Genomic DNA, 24,452 nt, shown 5'->3' with positions numbered 1-24,452 from the left:
TGTTACTTTATGGATGAGCATCCCAATTAGTGTACAGTTTCTCAGCAATGAAATCTGGGTATCTACTACAAGATTATCGCTTTATTGGGTAGGAGACATGAGCCTATACATGAACGTATGTATAATACTACATCTCCATTCCCAGTGACAGTAATTGCCAAATACAAAATCAACTTTTAATGACATATTTACAATATATTCCAAAAAAGGTCAGAAACTTCAAGCGAACACAGTGGACGCTATTTCCACTGGGCTAAATGGGAACATTTAAATAATTCATTGTAAAGAATGTCAGTTTGAAAGGAGGGGTTGGGATCAGTTGGAGTCAGAGTCCCACACTTTTGGGATACAAGATCAAGAAAGGCATCCCTTGAAAGAGAATCGGAACCATAATCAGATTTAACAGAGCTTCAGGGATGGTATTCACAAATCACCATCACAAATTGACATGACCCTTACATACTTCATATTGTACCATAACATTTTCTACACGTTTGCGAGCAATTTTCACAGGTCTTACGTACCACAAGCAATGACCCAGTACACTTGAGATCCTGGCATCTGATGCAAAATGCGGAATGGTGCAACACGGGCGTTGGAGTCGAGCACAGCATCTAATGCGCCCACCAGGAGACCTAAGAAGATATAGATACATGTTAAAGTAATAATCTCAAGCTATCTCTCAAACCAAAAAAAACTATTCTTGCTCTGTCAGAGTCAGAATTCCAAAATAGGTAAAATGACACAACATGGGCTTTGAATATTCTGACAATGCCACTTGACTCGTTCAGCAGGATTAGCGGAAAGCATATGCTCACACTGCACATGTTGGATAATCACGTTTTCTTTCATTGCACACCAAAATAACTAGATAACAGACGCTAACACAAACCAAGAACATTTGCAAAAGGACAGTGCTTTCATAAAGCAGTCTCTTTATATATTTTTAAAGTCAGAATTTTACTATTTTGTGCCCTCAATTTAACAAAAAGGATAAACACCTAAAGTAATTCCTTCCGATTACTAATGTGAATGAGGGCTTTAGGATATAATTCATCATGCAGGCTTAAAGCACTGCAGGTGCAGTCGAACCAGATATTGCCCTATCTCAATTCTCTCATACAGTATTTTTCCCCAAAATAAAAAGTGATAATGGATAAAGTTCAAGAACACTACAGCAAAACTCCGACAATCTGCTGTGCTACCACATACAGATGCTGATGGTTTGGTAACTTCTTTTTTCTCTAGTGCTCCTTCTAAATGCACCTGATTTTCTAGAAAATGTTTTATACCACTGGGAAACATCTAAAAAAATAAAAAGTGTATTGGTGCATTAATAGGAGAAATATCCCACAGATGGGGGGAAACTGCCAGTCCAAAAGCCCCAGAGTGCTTGATTTTTGGAGTTTTGCTGTTAAGTCTTCAAGCTCTACCCACAGTTATTGAGTTGTGCTACATAGTAGAGGCAGCACATGACTGTCCTGGCCAACAGGAGCACGGTACAACACGCAGCGCACGCTCTCTCTCTCTCTCCATCTCCCTCTCTCTCTCCTGAAATGATTTTAGTCTTTCACACAATTGTATTTGAAACAGCCAACCAGGAAGGAAATGCCATCAAAAAGTATTAAAGGCATCAGCACGCAAGTAGGAACCAGCAGATATCAATATTGCAAGGCTGTCAAAGACAGTATGAGTGGGCAAGTGGAAGCAAAACCAAAATCACAAATCAGGATTTCTTCCAATTTTAACTCAACCAAGTAATTGGCATATAAAAAAATACCAAGGCTTCTAGTATGAAGCTGTGCTTGTATTTCCTTTCTCACAAGTTAGCTTGGAATACATGCAGAAGGTCTCATGAAACAATGTTTTAGTCTGTACTGAACTTTGAAAACATATTTCTGTTTGATTGATTCACGCCCTGAACTGTAATAGCTGCAAGAGTGATGAAACCAAACAAGCAGTTCCTGAAATGGGGAAAACTATTGAAGATATCTGGCTTTCTTCCCCATGGAAAAACTGGATCCAATCACTGGATTGAAAATATTTAAAAATTTCCAAAATATCAAGGAGACAAGGCAGAGTCTGAAAATTTATTACAAGTACAGATGCTTACATGGAATTTACATGTGCTGTCTTTTAATGGATCATGGGGATCTGAAATCTTTTGTGACTAGCTCAGTTCAAGAGTTTGCCATGTTGAGGCCACAGTAAAAGACTGCTTATAGACATTGTATCATTTATAATCACATCTGTGTTGAAGTCTGGGCCATCACTCGGGACTGATTATTTCAAAGTAATCCAATGAACATGGTCCCAAACAAAGTAATTGAAAGCTGTGCTCCAGACTGTTATCATTTTCTTGATGAGAGAAGTTGGTTGTTAGAGAGAAGTTGCCCCTAAATTGTACCAAAAAGACTTCAGCTATACTTTCAAGTGATATTATTGGGCCAAGCAATTCAACTAAAAACACACAACTTGGCAATTAGATAGGTTATTAAGTATTAATGAAAACTAAGAGACATTTTCCCATCAATAAAGATCTTAAGTAGATCAGGTGCAAGTGGTTGAATAATCCACTCCTGCTTCTGTATCTGTTCTGAAAGTGGATTTACCCAGACTAAGGTTTCCCTCTGCAGTAACTACTTCAATATGATCACAGCCAAAATGCTCATGATTTAACAGACAACTACCAAAATCCCAGTTTCTACTTTGGAGAGCGAACCATTGCTTAACACTCTAAATGTTTCCCTGCCAATGCATTACCAAATCAAAGAGGGGCTTCATGATTCTCCAACCTGCGTAATCCTTCTTAGGTGTCTGTCTGTTTCTGCAGTCAACAGTTTAATCTTCAGCAACCACATGTCCATCCATTATTCCAGAGCTGCTATTAGTACAGCCTTTCTTTTATTTTACACAAAATGCACTAATGCATAGAATTACAGCACAGATACAGGCTGTTTGTAACGTCAAGTGTGCACCAGTATTTCAACTGCATTGCCTACCAAATAAGGGATTCCCCACTTCCTACTTATAACCGTATTCCTCCCTCCATTCAAATTTATAAAATTTACAAAACCTTTGAGAGAACTTCAAACTAGCAAGGGTATTAACTGAATGAACATGCTCTTTGGGTCCCAGTCTCTGGAAAGGGATTCACATTCTAATAGCCACAGTTTTTCTTCTGTTACTATACGGCAACAATGAATATAGAATTGAGACAGGTTTTTTTGAAATAAACAAGCAAACATTTATTTAAACTCTGTTCAATAAAAATAAAAAGTAAACAAACAACTAACTTAACCAGAGGTTACCTGCTATATGGCAACTCCAACAGTTCTTAAAGAGATAAATGCGAACACAGTTCTTAAAGTGTTAAATACGAAAGTCCAAATGATTTATACAGTCAATTAGGAGAGACTTTCCTGAAATAACAAATTCCTTGATGACGTGACGTAACTGCTGATCCCAGCCGAAATATGCCTTGCCCGAAGGATTCGCGATGAAGAAAAAAAAAACCGCTTGAAGGAACTGACCTTTTCCTTAGCAAAAAACACTATGCCCAACCCTTTCTGCTCTTACAATGCAGGCGCCATCTCGGATGCAGGTTACTATTTCCGGAACAAAGATCCAATAAGGTCAACCTTGTATTAAACTGCCAAAGACACCAACTTTACTTGATACTTCAGGTTTCCGTACTTCGGTAAATCTTCACTCTCCAATACTTAGACTTTAAAATTAAATTGAAGATACAAACATAACTGGCAGTGACTTTCAAAACTGCCAGCACAATGACAATGTACCTTACAGTAAGAATTAAAACTCCACTTTAAAACAAAACTGTCATGAAACAAAATACGCAGCATAACGCAGTGAAGGAATGACTTAAACGATGTCCCAACAAAAACTCCTGCTTCACAGCAGGATTTCCCTGTTTTATAGCTGTTGAGAACAGGTCATCACGTGACCTCACACTGGCAGGAAAATACATCACCCCACCATTACAAGACCATGACATCACACTCACCAGCTACTCAATTACATCATGGTCATGAGGCAATCACAAGATATCCACAAGGTACGTAACACTTCTGACCTCCAGCTTAATTATATTCATGCCTATTACCAAATTCACCAAGTAAGTGTAATTCCTAAATCACCATAAACTTGAATGATTTTAAAATCATATTACTACTCATCTTTTCCAGCACGAAAAATCCTACATATCTACAGCTCTTTCATCTTTGGTAATTAATAAATGCTGAATTTTCACCATTGTTTTTGATAACACTTTTGATATCACATTGGTTAAAGTAATGTATTGTGCTATGCCTAAAATGGCTTTGAACCTAAAAATATAAAAATGACTTACTTTCTTTAGAGGAATGTTTTAGCTAAGTTGGCACGTTTCTGTTAGTATTAGTTAAAGATGCACTCAGGCTTAGAAACAAAAATGTAGACGGTAGTTTAAGACCACATTGTCACTTATACTCCTGATATATTTAATGAGTCACAGCGCTCAGTCCCACTGAAAATTCCTCACCTCAACTGCTTGTTCCAAACATCAGTGCTTCCAAAATCTAAAGAGCTCTAAAACAGTTTCTTTGAAATGGCGGTTACAAGCTAAGTAAAGCATTGTAACCTAATAAATACACTTCGCTGTTCCAGTTTAATTTCTCTCAATAGATTTAATATCTACTTGTTAGTTCAAGTCTATTATTTTAGTCAGTAGGAGAGATGAAGTAAATGCAATGGGATCTTGTACTTCTCAAATGAACATATGAACTGTACCTTAATTACTGCTTGTGGGTGCTTGTTATGTGCAATTTGGCTGCTGCATTTCCTACATCATAATAATGACGGCACTTTAAAGTGTTCTCCGTTATCCACAAAAATTTGGCTGAATGAACAAAAAGGGAGGCTAAGAAGAGCCAAAAAAAATAGGTCAGGTTCCCACTCCTGATCAATATCCTGTCACACGCTCAGTACAATTATCAGACTGATGATCAGTGAAAGAACAATCCAATGTAGACACTGAAGGGGTAGAAAAAGAAACAATTCCACGAACAGATCGATGTTCTCTCATTCTTTTGCACAGACTGCAATTTTATGACAGTCTGCTTACAGGAAAACTCATTGAATAGTTTCTTATTCAGCAAACCTAATTAATATAATGAACAAGCAGATGCCTTATTCCTGGAAAACCTCTCATCTCGATTATTAAATCTAGATTGTTATTTTTAACCATGCAACTGTAAGCAATGTACACTGCAACAAACTGAAGTCAAAAAGAGCCTTTTGCAAGACTGGTCACCAGAACATTCATTATAAAGTAATTTATCTATGGATTCTTCAGACATCTTAAATATTTAATGTGCATAAACATGTCTCACACTCAAAATGTTTCATAAAATTATTCAACAATATTTATGATATTAGTGACAGTGGCAGGAAAATAAGGGAGTATAAATGCAAACAAAAACAGTGTTGGGCTGTTCTCAGTCAAATACTGAGACAAGAATCTGGCCTTTAAAACCATATGGATATTTAGATATCATTTTAACAATAGCAAATATTACACCTGCTTCAGAACTTTTAAAATTTATATTAATGATTTGGGAAACTGCTGTTTAAACAAAAAAAAAAATTGGTTTCAATGTTATTTGACACCTTGGATTTGTCATCCACTTTACTCATCATCTTCCTGACACACACACACATAATCCTTAACATGAAATTGCTGAAACAGTTCAAAGTAGGTTATGTGGGTGCGGCAGAAATTAACTTCTCTTTTTGGCAGTTTTGAATAGAAATTTAGATCCTTTGTCTCAGTGGGAGCTTCAAATATAGTCACTGAATACTGCCCACAATTCAGGTGAAACCACACCTAACGTTTGTTTTAGGGAATCTGAGTTTAGAGAAATGAAAATCCACTAGGAGTCATTTCCCAATGCTTATTAAAGCACAGGAAGCAACCTTCAGCCCATTTGGACCAAGCAGAGAAATCCTATCACGGGGGATTGCTGGGTTTCAGAAACTCTGACTTCACACAAATTCTCCTGTAGAATTTCAAATATACACAAATAAGCAACATCTCAAGAGAAAAACTTGTTAATCATGGAGATTTATTATAGAATCTTCAAAGGTTGAAATAACATTGAATAATTTGTGCTCTAAATGTCTGTACAGGCAAGCATCACTTGTTTAAGCTGTGGTTTGATTAAAAATGACAGAATCTTGCTCTTCCTTCTGAAGCTCTGGATCTTTTAAGACCATACCTTGTGGCAAATGGACGTAAATGTGTGAACCTTGGTTACTTCTGTTGCCAATTTGTTTTCCCCTCAGTGCGATATTGTTCATTTCCAACTTGTGGAAAAGGAAATTGGTTTATAGGCGGTTCTCAAGAATGTAATCCATACATGACTCAGGGAGTCCCAATCCTCTCCCTCATCTCCCTTACTGATTATTCTCTCTCCAACTCTCCTCTGGCCCTTTTGCCACTCACCCACACCAAAAGGGACCATTTCCCAGCAGGAAAAAAATAGGAGATTCACCATGTGGAGGCTTGGCCATGGAGAGACAGAATCAGCATTCAAGTCACATCTTAGCCTGGGTTCTAGAGAAAAAGGGCGTAAAATTAACTGCTCTGTTATCATCCCGATCTTGCCTCCAGAATCTCAAGTATCATGAACAAACAAACATCAAAAATTATTTCGATTTAGGTTAAACAAAAACTTGGGCATTTTACCTGAATGCTGTGACATCTGATTCAACAAATTAAGATTTTTTTAAAAAAACTTTGCTTAAGTGACTTCAATTTTTTTTAAACCCGTGATTGGTTGACTGCTGTCAAGGAACAATGAAGTCACACTGGCAATAAACACTAAAAAAGTACACATCTCCTGGATTTAAAAAAAAACAAGTTTAAGTAATTATAGTGCAAAGCCAAGAAAAACAAATGCTGAAAGAGTAATCGTAGAACTAGAGTCAGTCGACGTTTCGGGCTGAAACGCTTCAGCAGGACTGGGAAGGGTCTCAGCTCGAAATGTCAACTGTACTTGTTTTTCCTCCCCCACACAGATGCTGCCGGGCCTGCTGAGTTCCTCCAGCATTTTGTGTGTGTTGCTTGAATTTCCAGCATCTGCAGATTTTCTTGTTTGTGCAAAGAGAAAGAAAAAAGGCAGAAACATTAGAAGGAAAAGACATCTCTTCCCACCCTGTTACTCACAAGGAGGTCATGCCTTCTCTTAGATCTGCTGCCACAACACCTGTTCTCCTGTTGTGGCTTTTCATTTGAGGATATCAGAGATGCTCTTTCTCTCAGAAAACAGGGTGTCCCCCCCTCCCCCACTGTCATCAATGTAGCCCTCACTAGCATCTCCATTTCCTGATTGTCATCCCTCACCCTGCATCCTCCAGAGACATAACCAGGATAGGGTTCTCCTCCTCCTCACCTACCACCCCTGAGCCTCTGCATCCAAAACATTCTCCACAAATTTTGCCATCTCAGACACAGCTTCCCCTCCCTTCCCAACTTTTTAAAAGGATTGCTCTCTATGAGACTCCCTCATCTGCTCATCCCTCCCCTCTACAGACACTTATCCCTGCAACAGCGCCAAGTCTTACACCTTGCTCCTCCCTTACTAGCATTCAGGGCCCTAAACAGTACTTCCAAATGAAGTAGTCCTTCAATTGTGAATCCAGTATTCTTTGGCTTTGGGACAACCACCACTGCTTGAATTTTCCTCAGGACACTTGCGCAATTCTTGTGTGTCAATGGTGATGCTTGGTTTAAAGAAGCCACACTTGTTGATTCCTGCTCTGAGCACATCATCTTCTAAGCTTTTGAACAATGCCTTGAGATTTTGGAGATATCACTGTTACTGGTGAGGGTGACAAGGAACATCAGTTAACTCTGAATAGCTGGGCAGCTTTGCATCACCTGGTCCAGAGCTTTCTGCAAGAGTGGGAGCGCAGGTGCTACTCCATAAACAAGCCTACTATTGTGATAAAACATTTTGTGAATGTTTATGGTGAGAAACACTTTGGACCCTTCTTCCATCTCCATCTGTAGGTAGACCTCAGCTAAGTCCATTTTACAGAAGTGTTTCCCTCTAGAAAGTTCGATATCTGGAGACTTCAGTTCAGTATCTTTGAAATGCCATTTGTTTTGCAGAATGACTGCAACAACCGAGCCACTGTCCAATTCTATTTTAATTAATTTGCTGTTCATCTCTGTGCAAGCCATAATACTCTTTAGTTAGCCTTCAGACTAAATCTCAATGCTACCCAGTCCTGTGTCACTCTCATGATCAAATTTCTCATCAACAGCATGCAGATTAGGGCCCATTCGGAAAATGCAACTTGACTTTTTAAAAAAAAATTTTCTCTTTCCTGTGCAATTCATTTATTCTTGCCTGTCCAACATGTTCTTTGTATGTGTCCTACTTAGTTGCATTTTCTAAAGTTTCGCCTTTAAACTTGCATTGGTCTGGTGTACGTGAGCCCCTGCCACAACTGGGACATAATTTATTCAGCCAGGCAAGTTTTTGTTTAAATGTTGCATTTTTCTTCATGTTCACTTCTATTCTTGACTGCCACTCAATTGCATATCTGGCTGCTGTTTCCATTGATACAGCAATTTCAACTGACCTTTTAAAATACAAGTTGACTTTCAGTTAGGAGCCACTTCTTAATGCTTTCTTACAAGATTCCATAAACTAAGCAATCTCATCACTGAACTGAAAATGCCCAATCTCATCAATTCGCCCATGAACACTGAAATGAACTATAAGCCCTTCCTTATTATCTTGCTATGAAAGCTAAAGTGTTGTACAATCAAAGGTTTTGAACTCTTCTTGGGCTTCCAGCGGGTACAAATATTGGCTTTAACTGATATTTCAATGACAAACTGCCATCTTCACCAGGTTTGGTGCCAGGGCATGTCTAGTCCGGTGGTATTTATAGTCCCATCATCTGACCCTTATGATAGCTAGTCCTCATCCAACAGGTTTCCACTGTCCCACCTTGTTTGCAATTGAATTCCAGTTCTTACTTAGTGAGAGACCTTCGCCTTTGTTAAAATTCTTTCCCTCTAGTTTTATTTCAAAGGCTTCCTTCCCCAGGCGGTCCCAAGAGTCAATGGCGTGGCACTGTAGTTTTGTGTCAAAGTCAATCCCATGGCCATTGCGAATGCAATGTTCTGCTACTGCTGATTTCTCTGGGTAAATGAAACAGATGCTCCTTGACGCGGGTTTCCACCGTACGTCCTGTCTGGCCGATACACGCAGCTCTGCATTCACAGGGAATTCTGTAAACGTCTGCCGTTCTGAGTCCCAGGTCATCTTTGACAAAAGCAAAGGTTTCTGTTTTAAATGTTCCTGCATCACATTCACAATATCAGCAAAGCTCATTTCGGCTGCTTTGGTTGGAGCAAGCCGCATGCATTTCCACCTGTTACACTAAAACCGGCACTCGTTACTTATCAGCCATTCCATTTGCTCTAAAATACTGCTCAGTGTTCAGGATACATGATCCAGCTGTCTATTGTGCAATCAAGTGAATCTATCTTTCCAATGTAGCCAGCGGTTTCTGTTTTCTTACTTATTTATATTATCACCCTGTACTCAATGCTTATGAACCTGTAAAGTTCATCCAATTCTGCCTCTTTTTTTTACTCGACCATCTGTCTCCTTCCAAAGAAAAAACAAGTTGCGCTTCAACAGGTAGGTAGTCATCTCAGGTTTATTTTAAAACTTCCTCGTCGCCTTTGTTATGTTGTGTGACCACAGAAACTATTCTAAAGACAGACACAGGAGCCGGGGAGATGCCGGTCTATTTAGTTTCTCTTTAATGAGGTGTTCACATATGATGTGCAGATTAATGATGTATGCTAGCCACATACTTGTGTAAATGAATTATGTAAACAATGCTTAAGTCAAACAATTTATTTACAGTATTACTCAATTAAATATTAAATACACTAGACACCAAACTGATGGCACAAACATCAATTTTTTTCCCCAAATTCCAGTAATCACTCAACTCTATCCCACATTTGCTTTTTTTCCCTCTCCACCCCCAATAACTCTTCTTTTTCCCCTCCCTGCCCTCTTCACTTGCCCATCACCCACACCTTCCTCGTCTCTTTCCTTTTTTTCCCCCATGGACCATTATCCTGTCCTATCAGAGATCATCTTCTTCAGCCCTTTGTCATTTCCACCTATCGCCTCCCAGTTTCCACTCCTCATCCGCCTACCTTCCCCCTTTACCGGGATCCACCTATCTCCTGCCACATCTTGCTACACAACATACAACCCCCCCCCCCCCACCCTTTTATATCGTTTGTCTCTGTTCTTTCATTCCAGTCCTGATATGGGATCTTGACCCAAAATGTTGACTAGCCAATTCCCTCCATAGATGCTGCCTAACTTGCTGAGATCCTCCAGCATCTTGTGTGTGCTCTAGATTTCTAACATCTGCAGTCTCCCTTGTCAATCATACACAAGTATTTAATAACATTCCAATAGCAGATATCAGATCTGTTTGTGGCAGAGGTGCATTTCCAGTAAAAGCCACAATTGAAATAGTACAGGAACTTTAAATTCAAGTTTCAAATACATTTTTCAAAATTTTCCACATTTCTGTTTGAATTATGGTATGAGTAGACATTTAGCCTTTGATTTTCCATTAGTCTCAGTAACTTCTGTCCACACATCAGTCAATGGCTGCATCATAAAGGTATCCTTGCTGTCATGCTCAGTTTGGAGAAAAACATTTCGCTCTCCTCCATATATGTGACATTAATAAACCATTTCCAATTTCAAAAATGTCTAACAGATGACACAAAATGGCTGGTGAGGAAATTAGATTTTGCCTTTTACTGGGTTTTCATACTACACTTTACAATCAAAATACAGCCATGTATTTCACCTGACACAATGTATTAACTAAATTACCGAATACCTGGCAAGTTTTCTTTCAGCATCTATAAAAGGGCCGTGTTCCACAATTCATGGAGCAAAGTGCTTTAACAACTTGCATTCAAAAGAGATTCTAATTGAAAACATTTCAGTAACAAACAGGTCAGTGATAGCACCAGTCAAATGGTTTTACTCAGATAAAACAGCAACAAACCCACATTTACAAGAAATTATGTGTGGTAAATAAATGTTCTTCTGATATCCAAAAGGGAATACAAACGGAGAACATGCAGTTCTAAGAAGCAAAGAGTGCCAATCGCGTCCAGAATTACTACAGAAAAGGTGTTAATCATTCAGTTTTGTAGAAGAGTTACAATTCTCAAACAACTTGAAGTCATGACAAAGTCAGATTTAAATCCCTCCCCTCCATAAGCAGCAATTTAGATTTTCCTAATTGTGAAGATAATTTAGTTTGGATTTTAATAAAAGAAAATCATGCAACTCCATCTCGTGAAAACAATCCATCCAATTTATTTGCATTCCATTTATAAGATCTGTGATAATCACTACTGATTAAATTCTCTGGCAGTATGCCTTGCAAAGTCCTCAGATCGAAGATTTTGAAGTTGAGTTTAATTTAACCTTCACTTCCATATATAAAGCTAAGTATAGAATTTCAAATATCACATGGCATCTTGGGTCTATCAGAGTCTGAATCATTCTTTCCCCTAAACTCTATAAAGCAGAAGCTTGTACAGAATTTCGCATGGGTTCTTAATCGATCACAGAATAAAGATAAGGAGGTGTTGGGCAGTATTAATTTATTGCGTTACAGTGCAGAACGTAGGCCTTTCCAGCCACGCCACACCTAGACTAATCACAGAACAATTTACAATGACCAATTAACTTATCAGCTGGTAAGTCTTTGGAATATGGAAGTCACACGGAGAGTGTATAAACACCTTACAGGCAGTGGCGGGAATTGAACCTGGTCACTGGTACTGTAAAGTGGTGTACTATCCATCATGCTACCGTGCTACCCCATGGAAGACAGTCAAAGGGACCATCAGAATCTGGTGGAAGATGGAGAGAATAAGGAATTGCCTTAGAAGCATCAATTGTTCAGTTGTCCCAATTCAGACCAAAATGGTGTCTGCTCTTGGTTAAGACTTGCCCATGCACACATCCACACTTACAGAATCATGGGAAAAATGTTAACCAGTTCAGGACACTTCTAACACCATGCACAAATTTAAAATAGCTATTGTCGCATTCACAATCTCCAAATGACTTTTGTGGGATTGGTCACATTACTAGAGGCCAAACGTGCATGTTTGGGTATGAGATACTTCAAAATACATTGCATTTTTCTTCATGCCAGTTGTAGAATACTTGGAAGGAGCAGAATTTGTGAAAAGCTAAACTAAAATGTTGAAAATATCAGATAAAATGACCAAGCTTTAAGAAAAAAATACTTATTCAAAATAGATATTATAACAGGAGTCCAATAAATCCTCCATCATTCTCCCAACTTCTCAAGCTGCACTTCAATTGTTTCTCCCAAACTGTAAGGCTGAATTTGGGAAGTTAAAAATCTCTTGGTTATTTCCTTTTAAAAAAAATCATTGCTCTAGCAGTTGACCAAACCACCAGTATTAATTGCCACTGGGAATTTGTACCAATTGTTCTTTTTTTGGAGGCAATTCTGAGAGGTTTTTTTAGATGTTAAAATCAAACTTTTAGAGAGTACTAATAAACAAAGTTTCCAATCTTCAAATTTAAAATTTACTTATAAACAGATTAGTATGAAATGAATTTTAATTTCATTGTAATTTCAAATTATGCGATTATTGGAAATACATAATTTTTAAATGGCTATTGTGCAATAAACATATCTTGGAAGTTATGGATAACCAAGGTGTCCATAGACCCCAGGTTGGGAACCCTAGTCAAAATCAAATACACCTCTTACTTCGTCTATGTTGTGAAAATTCTATACAAAAGTTTACAACTTTTGAGGTAGTTTGAGGGATGGGGGCAAAAATGTTATCCTTCAACTTTTTCACGTTGGTCAAAATGTCATTTTCAATTAGACCAGATCACATCAAAACCAGGTCTCCCCCCCCCCCCCCACCAAGGAGAGAGTAACTTAGACTAGGAACCAAAAAGGGAAGTGTTTCAATGAAAAATGTTTGCACTAACAATTCCAGAGAATGCCAACATCCAAGCACTGCCATTTGGTAAAAGAATTTAACACAAAATAACGAGAGAACAGAAGCAAGCTGAAACACATTTTTGCCCAGGTAACAATTCAAAAAACTCCACAATCAGGTCAGGAACAAGAAAGAACTCATTTATATTACCAACCGTATTAGCATATTCTGAGAGTCAAAATAAAAATGAAAATACAGGAAATACTCAAGAGGTCAGGTAGCTTTTATAGAAAGAGAAATAGAGTTAAATTTCAAGACAAAGAGCCTTTTGCAAAATTGGGAAGAAAACAAAAACTAGTTTGTTTTTTTAAAAAAGTTAGAGAGCGTGGGGAGGGAAGGAGAGGGAACATGACAAAGGAAATCTTTCTGATGAGGCAACTTCAAGGTTGCTGAAGTGAAGAATTCATATTATTTACTACCTACATACAGAAAGCAATTTGCTAGGAACCATACAGAGAAAAGTTTGTCTATTTCTTGCTACATAGTGTGGACCTGAAGGATGGTTACTTACAACTACATTTTACTCCACAACTCACGGTCAGGAAGAAGTGACAAATGCTCAACATTGGCAGTAATATTGCCTTCCCCTTGCAATGCATTGTCATGCTATTCCGCTGTGTGTCCTTCGCCAGCTCAATACCGTCGTTTGCCTTAATGAGCAACTCTACACAGTCTACATACAGAACAAATAGCTGTCTAATCACACATTGCTTTCAAACATTTCACATACCCACTTCTGACCCCCCCCCCCACCTACTCAGAGAATCTAACCACAAGATATAGGAGTAGAATTAGGCCGTTAAGGGCCACATGGTCATCTTCATCATTCAATCATGGCTGATTTATTTTCCCTCACAACTCCATTCACCTTCCTTCTCCACTTAACCTTTGACGCCCTATCAACCTCTGCTTTCAATGTAATCAATGATTTGGTCTCCATAACTATCTGCAGCAATGAATTCCACCTATTTATCAGATTCCAGCTAAAGAAATTCTTCATCTGTTCTACTGACTGTTTATCCAGTCAAGATGGCGCCAGCATGCAATGCTCTATCAGTCAACATCTCCCAGATAGCTCACGGAAATAGCTTTTTCTTTTAAAAAAAATGTTTTAATGCTGTTTTTCTCCTTAAATCCGTTTCTGGGACTGTTAGAGCCTGCAATTTACAGCTTGGAGATCGTTTGAGTGATCCAGCGGTTTGCTGGCTCCAAGATGATTCCAGGAATCAAGCGCGTACTCGGATGATGTCAATGCAAAGAAACTTCCAGGCGGGAGTGAGCAGATATTTGACTGTTTCACCATTTAAAGCATCAAGGAAGACAGAAAGACAAACATCGAGGCAAAGGCGAGCAAGAGCTTCAGCAGCGACTGCCTGCGTTTTGATCACTGCCTTTCACTGTGGGGCTCACTATAGCAGGAGGGTAGGGCTCTCTGCCTCAGGTGGTGTCCCTCACTTCTGATGAATATTGATGATCAGACAATGGTATGGTTCTGTGTTTATGGACTGTTTCAGACTTAGTTTCATATTGTGTTTTTTTAAAAATAAATCACCCGCTCTTTTTCCATTTTGCTGTGTAAGGGGAGGGCGTTTGTTGGTTGATGTTCTGTTAGTTTTTTCTGCAGGGAGGGGTTGTTTTTTGGGGGTTGATGTTCTTGTGCTGTTTAGTGTGGGGGAGGGGTTTGATGATCAGGATACTGTTCTTTATTGTAGGGCAGTGCGTCTGAGGTTTCTCTCTGAATGACTTTCGAGTTCTTTGTTTCGTGACTATCTGGAGAAGACAAATTTCAGAGTTGTATATGGATACATGCTTTGATAATAAATGAACTTTTTATGAACATTTAAAGAGATGTCCTGCCTTTGTGAAGCTGTGCCCTCTGTTCCTAGACTCCCATTATTGAAGCATCCTCTGCATGCCCATTCTATCCAGGCCTTTCAATATTCGGTAGGTTTCAATAAGAACACCTCCACCCCATTCTTCTGAGCTGCATCAAGTACAGGCCCAGAGCCATCAAAATATTCCTCACACATTAACCCTTTTATTCCCAGAACTAGACTAGAACCAGTGAAGGATGCTGGACTACTATGGCAAGGTTTGAATGCCATAACCTCCTACAAAGCTAAATCTTGCGTCATGGGGACAGCAGAGTTGCGCTTCCAGATGAGCTCGATGCCTCTTATGCTTGCTTTGACCGCCAGAACAGGGAGGAATCATTGCGCACCCCCTTGTCTCCTGATGATTCTTTGGTCTCGATATCTGAAGATGATGTGCAGGCTGCCTTCAAGAGAGTGAATCCAAGGAAAGCATCCGGTCCAGATGGACCACCTGGCTGAATACTGAAGACTTGTGCTGACCAACTGGCTGGTGTATTCTCTCACTCCGCCGGTCTGTGTTACCCACATCTGCTTCAAGCAGGCTTCAATCGTCGTACCAGTGCCCAAGAAAAGTATGGTAACCTGTCTAAATAACTATTGCCCAGTGGCACTTGGATCCACGGTGATTGTGTTTGGAGAGGCTGGTGTTGAAGCGCATCAGCCCCTGTCTGAAAGGCAACTTGGATCTGCTCCAATTTGCCTACTGAAACAACAGGTCTACAGCGGGTGCCATCACGTTAGCTCTTCACCAAAGTCTGGAACATCTGGACAAGGTGCATACATCAGGATGCTCTTTATTGATTACAGCTTGGCATTTAACACCATCATCCCCTCAAAACTATCAGTAAACTCCAAGAACTGGGCCTCAATATAGCCTTGTGAAATTGGATCCTGGATTTCCTCACTTGTAGACCCCAGTCAGATTGGACTGACAAAAACATTTCCCCCGCAATCTCCATCAGCACAGGAACATTGTAGGGATGTGTACTTAGCCCCCTGCTCCAGTCAATTTGCCCCTATGACTGTGTGGCTAAGTACAGCTCTAACACCACATACAGGTTTGTTGATGACACCACTGTTGTGGGCTGTATCAAAGCGGGTGATGAATCAGCATACAGGAGGGAAATTTGGCTGAGTGGTGTAATAACAACCTCTTACTCAATGTCAGGAAAACCAGGGAACTGATTGTAGACTTCAGGTGAGGGAAACCAGAGCTCCATGAGCCAGTAATCAGAGGATCAGAGGTGGACAGGGTTGGTAACTTTAAATTCCTGGGTGCTATTATCTCAGAGGACCTGTCCTGGACCCATCATATCAATATTATTGTGAAGAAAGCAAGACATCAGCTCTACTTCCTCAGGAGTCTGAAGAGGTTTCGCATGTCATTGAAAACCTTGGCAAACTTCTACAGATGTGTGGTGGAAAGTGTGGCAACTGGCTGCATTACTGCCTGGCATGGGAACATCAATGCCTTTGAACGGGAAATCCTGCAAAAGATAATGGATTCAGCCCAGTATGTCACAGGAAAAACCATCCCAACTTTTGAGCACATTTACATGAAACATTGCCATAGAAAAACAGCATCCATCAAAGATCCTCACCACCCCGCCAGGCTCTTTTCTCACTGCTGCCATCAGGTAGAAGGTACAGGTGCCTCAAGACTCACACCACCAGGTTCAAGAACAGTTACTACCCCTCAACCACTTGGGCTCTTGAACAAAAGGGGATAGCTACACTCATTTAAGGACTCTGTTATAATATTTCATGCTTGTATTTAATAATAAATGTTACTTTGGACATTGTTGTAAATCTCCTTGAGACCATTTCTAATGCCAGCATATTTTTCTTCAGATACTGAGCTCAAATCTGCCCACAATACTCCAAATGTGATCTGACCAATGCTGTACAGAACTTCAGCATTACATCATTACATCCTTACTTTTAATGTTCTAGTCCTCTCAAAATGAAGGCTAACATTGCATTTGTCTTCCTTACTGGCTCAACTTGGAAAAAGTTAACCTTTAGGGAATCCTATACTAGGGACCCTCAAGTCTCTTTGCACCTCTGATTTCTGAATTTGTTCCCCACTTAGAAATAGTCTACGCCTTTGTTCCTTTCACCAAAGTGCATGGCCATACATTCCCCAACACTTGTTTGCCCACTCTTCTAATCTGTTTAAGTCCTTCTGTAGGGTCGCTGTTTTCTTAAGGCTGATTTATACTTGTGCATAGGGCTAGCCATAACCCTGATTTTCATCTCTGCGTCGCTCTACGCCATCGCGAGCATGCGCTGGTGTGCGCCAAAACGCTGGTTAGTGGTGGGGTTTCTATGCCACTGCATTGAGTTTCTTCATGAGAGGCACGGACAAGGAAATGCATTTCAAACATTTTCACATCTTGGCAGGTTCATCTATTTCGCATCGGTGTACGCACAGCCTACAGACATGGCGGAGACGAAGCAACCGGAAATGCGTAGGAGGAAATGTGATGCTACCAAGTGGACCACAGTTGTTGCAGTCTGCGTAGCCACGACACGAAAGTAACTTTTCTGGAGAGGTGTAGGGTATGGCGTGGGTACGGCATAGGGTACGCGTTACCTACGGCGTCGATGCTACGCACAAGTATAAATCAGCCTTTACCAGTACCAGTCCCTCAACCTAGCTTTGTATCATTCATGAAGTTTGCCCAACAGGATCTCTGCCTCCCGTCCCTCGCCCAGACTCGTCATTCAAGTTCCTTTGGTGTTGTTACAAGTACCTTTCCTTCAGGCCACATAAAATCAATGACTGAACACAACCATAAATAATAAACAGCACTGTCTGGCATAATATATTAAAGACTTTCAATATGCTCTTAAGAATCACACATATATACACTAAGTGGCCATTTTATTAGGTACACCAGCCTGTGAATGCAAATAACTAATCACCCAATCATGTGGCAGCAGCCCCATGCATAAAAGCATGTAGGCATGACCAAGAGGCTCAGTAGCCGCTCTGGCAAAACATCAGAATGGGGAAGAAATGTGACCGAAGTAACTTTGACTCAGACTGGTTCAAGCTGGCTGGAAGCTGACAGAAACTCAAATAGCCACACGTTACAACACATAGTGGTGTGTAGAATAGCATCTCTGAATGCACAACACATCAAACCTTGCAGTGGATGGGCTACAGAAGCAGACAATAAACATGCAGGCAGTGGCCGCTTCATTAGGTACATTCCGTAAATGGATTTTTAGAAGTTAGTAAGATCAGTAGGGACCTGACTACAATGAAAGCGAATGCAACCAGAAAGGCCTATAAATAAAGAGACAAGAATTTATGGATGGAAAAAGTTCATTCTCCTTTTGGCAATCTGTGACAAGTGGTGCTCACCAGGGTATTTAATGAGTTACTTATCCAAAGATTTCAGAGGACACAGCTAGAAAGTACAGCAGGTTTTGTACTTGGGAACAGAGAGTTGACTAAGTGACTGATTTAAACAAAGGAAGCAGGCTGAAAAAACAACTGAAGCTACCCTTGCAACAACAAAAAGAAAAGTGGAATCTTAAATGGTGAGACTAATGGAGTTTTTTGGTGGGCAAAATGCGACAAGTACTGAAAAAAAAATTACTTGAAAGTTGACCTTAAGTTTGAAATACAAAATTAAACAAGGAAGTAATATTATAATAAATCCACATGAACAGTACTAAAATCCAGTCAAACTTCATAACAAGGTATATTAACTTGGAGATACAATGAAGATTCACCCAAAGGAAAAAAAACTTAAGTTTGGTTTTGAACTTGACTGATCATCTGCACAAGTCATTGTAGTGAAACATGAGTTTATGCTACAGACAGTGAAACCTATTATATAATCAGTATCAAGAACACTCATTAGATTGAAAATGGGGTTTCCACTTATAAATTGAATCCGGTTACATTATTCACACAAATTGAGACATAGAGACCTACAACATGGAAACAGATCACTTGGCTCTCATATCTACATCAGTAGGTACACATCCCCACTTATACTATCTCCCAGCATTTGATCCATACCCCTCTGTGCCAAGCGATTCAAATGCCCATCTAGAGATTTATTTTTTTTTCATACAGTCAATAACCCCACTTCCACCATTCCTAGGTGGAGCATACCAGGTACTTCCCACCCTCAAGGTGGGAAAGGGCTGCACATATGACCATTTACTGAGAATATACATCTCCCTGTCTTGCCTACACCTGATTATGGGGGAGAATGTCCTGCAGTCTATACTATCAGTGACTACTCAAATGGATTATACCTCCATCATGCCCCCCTCTTAGCTCCCTTGACTCCAGAAAAAAAATTGAAATATCTCCACAGAACTGGAATGACCCATCACAGGCAACATTCTGGTGAGGTCTCTTTGCATCCTCTGGCATCACATTATCCTTCCTACACAGTGGCACCCAGAACTGCATGCAGTTCTCCGGTTGAGGGCCAACCAATGATTTATAAAGTCGGTGTATAACTTCCTTGCTTTTGTATTCAATGGTCCAATTAATGAAAACCAGAACCCCAGATGCCTTCCTAACCACGTTATAGTTTTACACTGCCATCTTCAATGCTCCCTGGACCTGAACTCCCTCTGTTTATCAATGCAGTACAAGACCTTTATTAAGCCTTTTATCAGTCCATCTCACCAAAACACCAATAGCACTCCCTTCGCCCAAGAGTATCTTTGAAATTATCTATTACACAAACCTTCTCTGTCACCTGGAAGCATACTGACCATGAGTCCTCTGTCCACAAAGAGAAAAAAAGGTCTCAACAGCAATTTCTGAGGAATACCTCTATTAACATTCATTCATTCACACACTAAAGCAGCCTATCACCTCCCAATTCTGTATCTGGTTTGGATCCCGTGGGACTTAACTTTTTGAACCAGTCTTCCATTACAGTCCTCATTACAGACCTTAGCGAAATCCATATAAATCACACCTACTACTCTGCCCTCATTGATACACTCAGCTACCTCTTCAAAAATAAAATACAAATTGGTCAGACAGAACCTGACCTTGTTGACTTCATTGGTCTATAATTACCAGGCTTTTCTTTCTCAGCTATCGTTTTTGAAGATGGGATGCAGAGGGATGGAAGGCTGCTAGTCTGGCTGGAGATCCATGACTAGTGGTGTTCCACAAGGATCAGTTATTTGTGATATACGACAAAGTGGGTGAAAATGTAGACATGTGGATTAGCAAATTTACAGAGGACACTAAGATTGGTGGAGTTGCAAACAGTATAAAAGAGTATCCCACATACAAAGAGATATACGCCAGTTACAGATATAGGTAGAAAAGTGGCAGATGGGAGTTCAATCCCGGCAAATATGAGGTGCTACACTTCGGAGAACAAATAAAAGAAAGAAAGTAAACTCAAAGTACATATAGAGTATGGCACCAAATATGACCCCGAGATTCATTTTGTTTCAGGAATTCACAGTAAATAACAAGTAGTAAAATAGAATCAGTTAAAAACTACACAAAGATTGACAAGCAACAAATGTGCAAAGGACTATACAAATCCAAAAATGAAACAAAACAAACATTCAGAACACAAGTTGTAGAGTCCTTGAAAGTGAGTCCATTATTAGTGTTCAAAAATTATTTCAGAGTTATGGTGAGTTGAAAATATCCACGCTGATTCAGAGCCTGATGCTTGAAAAGTAAAACTGTTCCTGAACCTGGAGCTATGGGACCCAAGGCTCCCGTAGCTTCCTCCATGTGATAGCAGTGAGAAGAGAACATGGCGTGTATGGTGGGGATCCATGATGATGAACTTTGCTTTCGAGGCAACGCTCTTTGTAGAATTGCCCAATGGTGCGGTGGGCTTTTTAAGATTCAGATTATTGTCATTTAGAAACCACAAATGCAATGCAGTTTAAAAATGAGACAACATTCCTCCAGAACAATATCACAAAAGCACACGACAAAACAGACTGCGCCAGAAAATCCACATAACGTTTGGCAATCCCCAATCCAGAGTCCGGAGAGGCTGCTGCGTATTAATATCACGCTACCGTCTTAGCGCGTTCCCCGGAAAGGAGCTCCAAATCCACCAGACAAAACGAGACTAATATCTAAAGCTACAAGACCTGCACAAAACCACATAGTTACAACAGTGCAAACAATAGCATAATTGATTAAAAAAAAACAGACCACAGGCACAGTAAAAATAGTCCAAAGATGTTAAAAGACTAAGTTCGAAAGAAATCATCAGTTTCCACAAGTCCCCAGGGTCCCAACAGACTCGCCATCCCACGCAGGCGGCAGAAGGGAATACCCCCGCCATGGACCTCCAAGGTGCCACCCGACCCAGCCTCGCAGACGCAGCACACAATGGAAGCAACCCGACCGCAGTGGACTCCAAGTCCGTCGAACCTTCGAGCCTCCAACCATCCCCTCCGGCACAGCTTCTCCGAGCACCATCCTCTGCCAAGCGTATTAAGACACCCCTGCCAATGGCCACCGGCAATGCGACCCCGAGGACTGGGGGCCTGCTCTTCTCAGCAGAGACCCGGACCTCACAGCAGCAGCAGCAATGAAGAAGGCCTTCCTGGAGATTTCCAGATGTTCCTCCGTACTCCCACGTCCGTTTTTCATCAGATTAGGATGGCGCACAGCACCCCGCTTAACAAATAACAGATATCAGCTCCAGAGCGGCCGCTGCAAGCTGCGTTGCGCCGCCATCTTGGCTCCGTGATGATCTGGAAATATCTACTACTTTTTGTTGGCTTTTCCATTCTTGAGCAGTGGTGTTTCCACACGAGTCTGTGATGTAACCAGTCAGGACAGACTCCACTGCGTATCTACTAAAGTTTGACAAAGTTTTAGATGGCATGACGAATCTGCGTAAACTTCTAAGAAAGTAGAGGTGTCGCTGTACTTTTTGAAATGACACTTATGTGTTCGTCTCAGGATAGATCCTCTGATATAGTAATGCCCAAGAATTTTAAGTTACTGACACTAACCACCTCCAAACCCCTAATAAGAAATGACTCACGGACCTGAATATCTTGCTCCTGTAGTCAGTAATCTGTCCTTTGTCTTTGTTTATGTTGAGTAAGGGGTGTTATGGCACCATTCAACCAAGTATTCAATCTCCCTCCTATATGTCAATTCGTCATCACCTTTGATTTGGCCAACAACAATGGTGTCATCAGCAAACTTAATTATGGCATTGAAGCTGTACTTAGCATCACAGTCACGTATAAAGTGAGGGGAGCAGGGGGCTAAGCTCACAGCCTGGTGCAGCTGGGCTGATGGGGATTCTGGAATTTTTTTTTACTAATCCATACTGACTGGGGTCTACAAGTGAGGAAATAAAGGATCCAGTTACACAAGCAGGTATTGAGCTCACTGATTTAGTTTTGAGTGGATTATAGTGTTAAATGCTGAGGTGTACTCAACGAAGGGAATCCTGATGTATGCACCTTCACTATCGAGATGCTCCAATGAAATGGCATCTGCTGTGACCTGTTGTGATAATAGGCAAATTGCAGCAGACCCAAGTCACTCCTAAAACAGGACCTGATATGGAAGGACAGGGAGATGATAGGGCAAAATTGAAGTCGGGGATGAGTGGAAATGTAACATGGAAGTAAACTGGAAACTGATGATGAATACAGGACTGAAGGTGATATATTTGAATGCAAGCAGTATATGGGATAAGGTAGATAATCTTGCAGCGCAGTTAGAGTTGACAAGTATGACATTGTGGGGGGGGGGGGACATCATTGAGTCATGGCTGGAAGAATGGAAGAAGGTCACAGTTGGGAGCTTAATATCCAAGGATGCACATTGCACTGAAAAAGGGGGTGAGGTGGCTCTGTTGGTAAAGAAAAATTAAATCAAATTCTTAGAAGCGGTGACATAGGATTGAAAGGTGTAGAATCCTTGTGGATAGAGTTAAGAAACTGCAAGGGTAAAGAAGGCCCTGATAGGACCTGTCTACAGCTCGGATGTTGGCATTGAAATTACAATGAGAGATAGAAAAGGCAAGTAAAAAGAGCAATGGTGTAACAGTCATGGAGTTTTTCAAAATGCAGCTAGCTTGAGAAAATCAGATTAGTGCCAGATCCAAAGGCGTCCAAAGATGTCTTTCTAGAGCAGCTTGATGTTGAGCCCACTAGGGGAAAGACAATTCGGCATTGTCCAATTGAACCAGCTTTGATCAGGGAACTTAAGAAGGCAGTGATCATTATATGACAGAATTTACTCTGCAGTCTGAGAGGGAGAAGTTAAATCAGCTGCATCAGTATCACAGTGAAGTGAGGTGAATTAGAGAGGCATGAGAAAGGAGCTTGCAAAGGTCAGTTGGAAGTGCACACCAGCAGGGATGACAGCAGAGCAGCAACAGCTGGAATTTCTGGAAGAAATTGGGAAGGCACAGGATCAACTAAACACGAGGGTCCTTTCCCAAAGATAAAGTAGTATTCTAATGGGAGGATGAGGCAACCATAACTCACAAGGGAAGTCAAAGACAGCATAAAAGCAAAAGAGGGAGCACATAATATGGCAAAAATTAGTGGGAAGTTAGAGGATTGGGAAGCTTTTAAAAACTGTAAAGAGAAAAAAAAGATGAAATATGAAGATAAGCTAGCCAATAATACAAGATACTAGAAGTTATTTTTTTCCAGATATATAAAAAATGGAGGCGAGCATGGATATCAGGCTGCAGGTAAATGACACTGAAGAGATAGCAATGGGGACAGAGAAATGGCAGACAAACTTAATGAGCATTTTGCATCAATCTTCAGTGATCTTGACTGACAAATCTTTTGGAATTCTTTGAAGAAATAACAGGCAGGATAGACAAAGGACAGTCAGTGGATGTGGATTACTTGTATTTTCAGAAGGATCCTGAAAAGAAGAGTTTAATACCATCCACAAACCCGTAGAGAAGCTCTAATCATAGCTTATGCAGCTCAAAGCTGACCTGGCACCCAGGCCGGCTGGCGTTTACAATATTCCATGAATGCGGAGCAGCGTAGCTCGGCCAGACAGGATGTACGGTGGAAACTTGCATCGAGTACAGGAGGTGCACCTGTTTGGTCTACCGGGAGAAATCAGTGGAGGTAGAACACTGCATTTACAATAGCCATAGGATGACTTTGATGGCACAGAACTACTGTGCCATGCCAATGAAGGAAGCCACTGAAATAAAGCTAGAGCAAAAGAATTTTAACAAAGCTGAAGGTCTTGCTCCAAGTTAGAACTGGAATTCAACTGTAAACAAGATGGGACAGTGGAAAACTGATTGGATAAGGACTAACCAAATGGGGGGGGGGGGGGGGGGTTGACAGATGACAGGGGTATAAATACCACCAAACCAGACATGCCCAAGCATCATCCCTGATGAAGATAGGAGAGATGGGAGAGTTTGTCATCAAAACAGTTATATTTGATACCTGTACCAAGCTGG

At 40.5% G+C, this 24,452-nt stretch overlaps 1 protein-coding gene across 2 annotated transcripts in view; it reads right to left on the bottom strand.

The window, feature by feature from the left end:
• LOC132391363 (TBC1 domain family member 8) overlaps positions 1-24,452 on the bottom strand; it is a 101,538-nt gene that overhangs the window by 63,029 nt on the left and 14,057 nt on the right. For both annotated transcript variants that reach the window (XM_059964437.1, XM_059964438.1), the window contains exon 2: positions 525-635. In XM_059964437.1, coding sequence (XP_059820420.1) covers positions 525-635 — 111 coding nt within the window. The remainder of the gene's footprint in view (positions 1-524; positions 636-24,452) is intronic.

The sequence above is a fragment of the Hypanus sabinus genome, chromosome 3, assembly GCF_030144855.1.
Source record: "Hypanus sabinus isolate sHypSab1 chromosome 3, sHypSab1.hap1, whole genome shotgun sequence".
Classification (NCBI taxonomy): Eukaryota; Metazoa; Chordata; class Chondrichthyes; order Myliobatiformes; family Dasyatidae; genus Hypanus; species Hypanus sabinus.
This window is presented reverse-complemented; position numbering and strand designations above follow the sequence as displayed.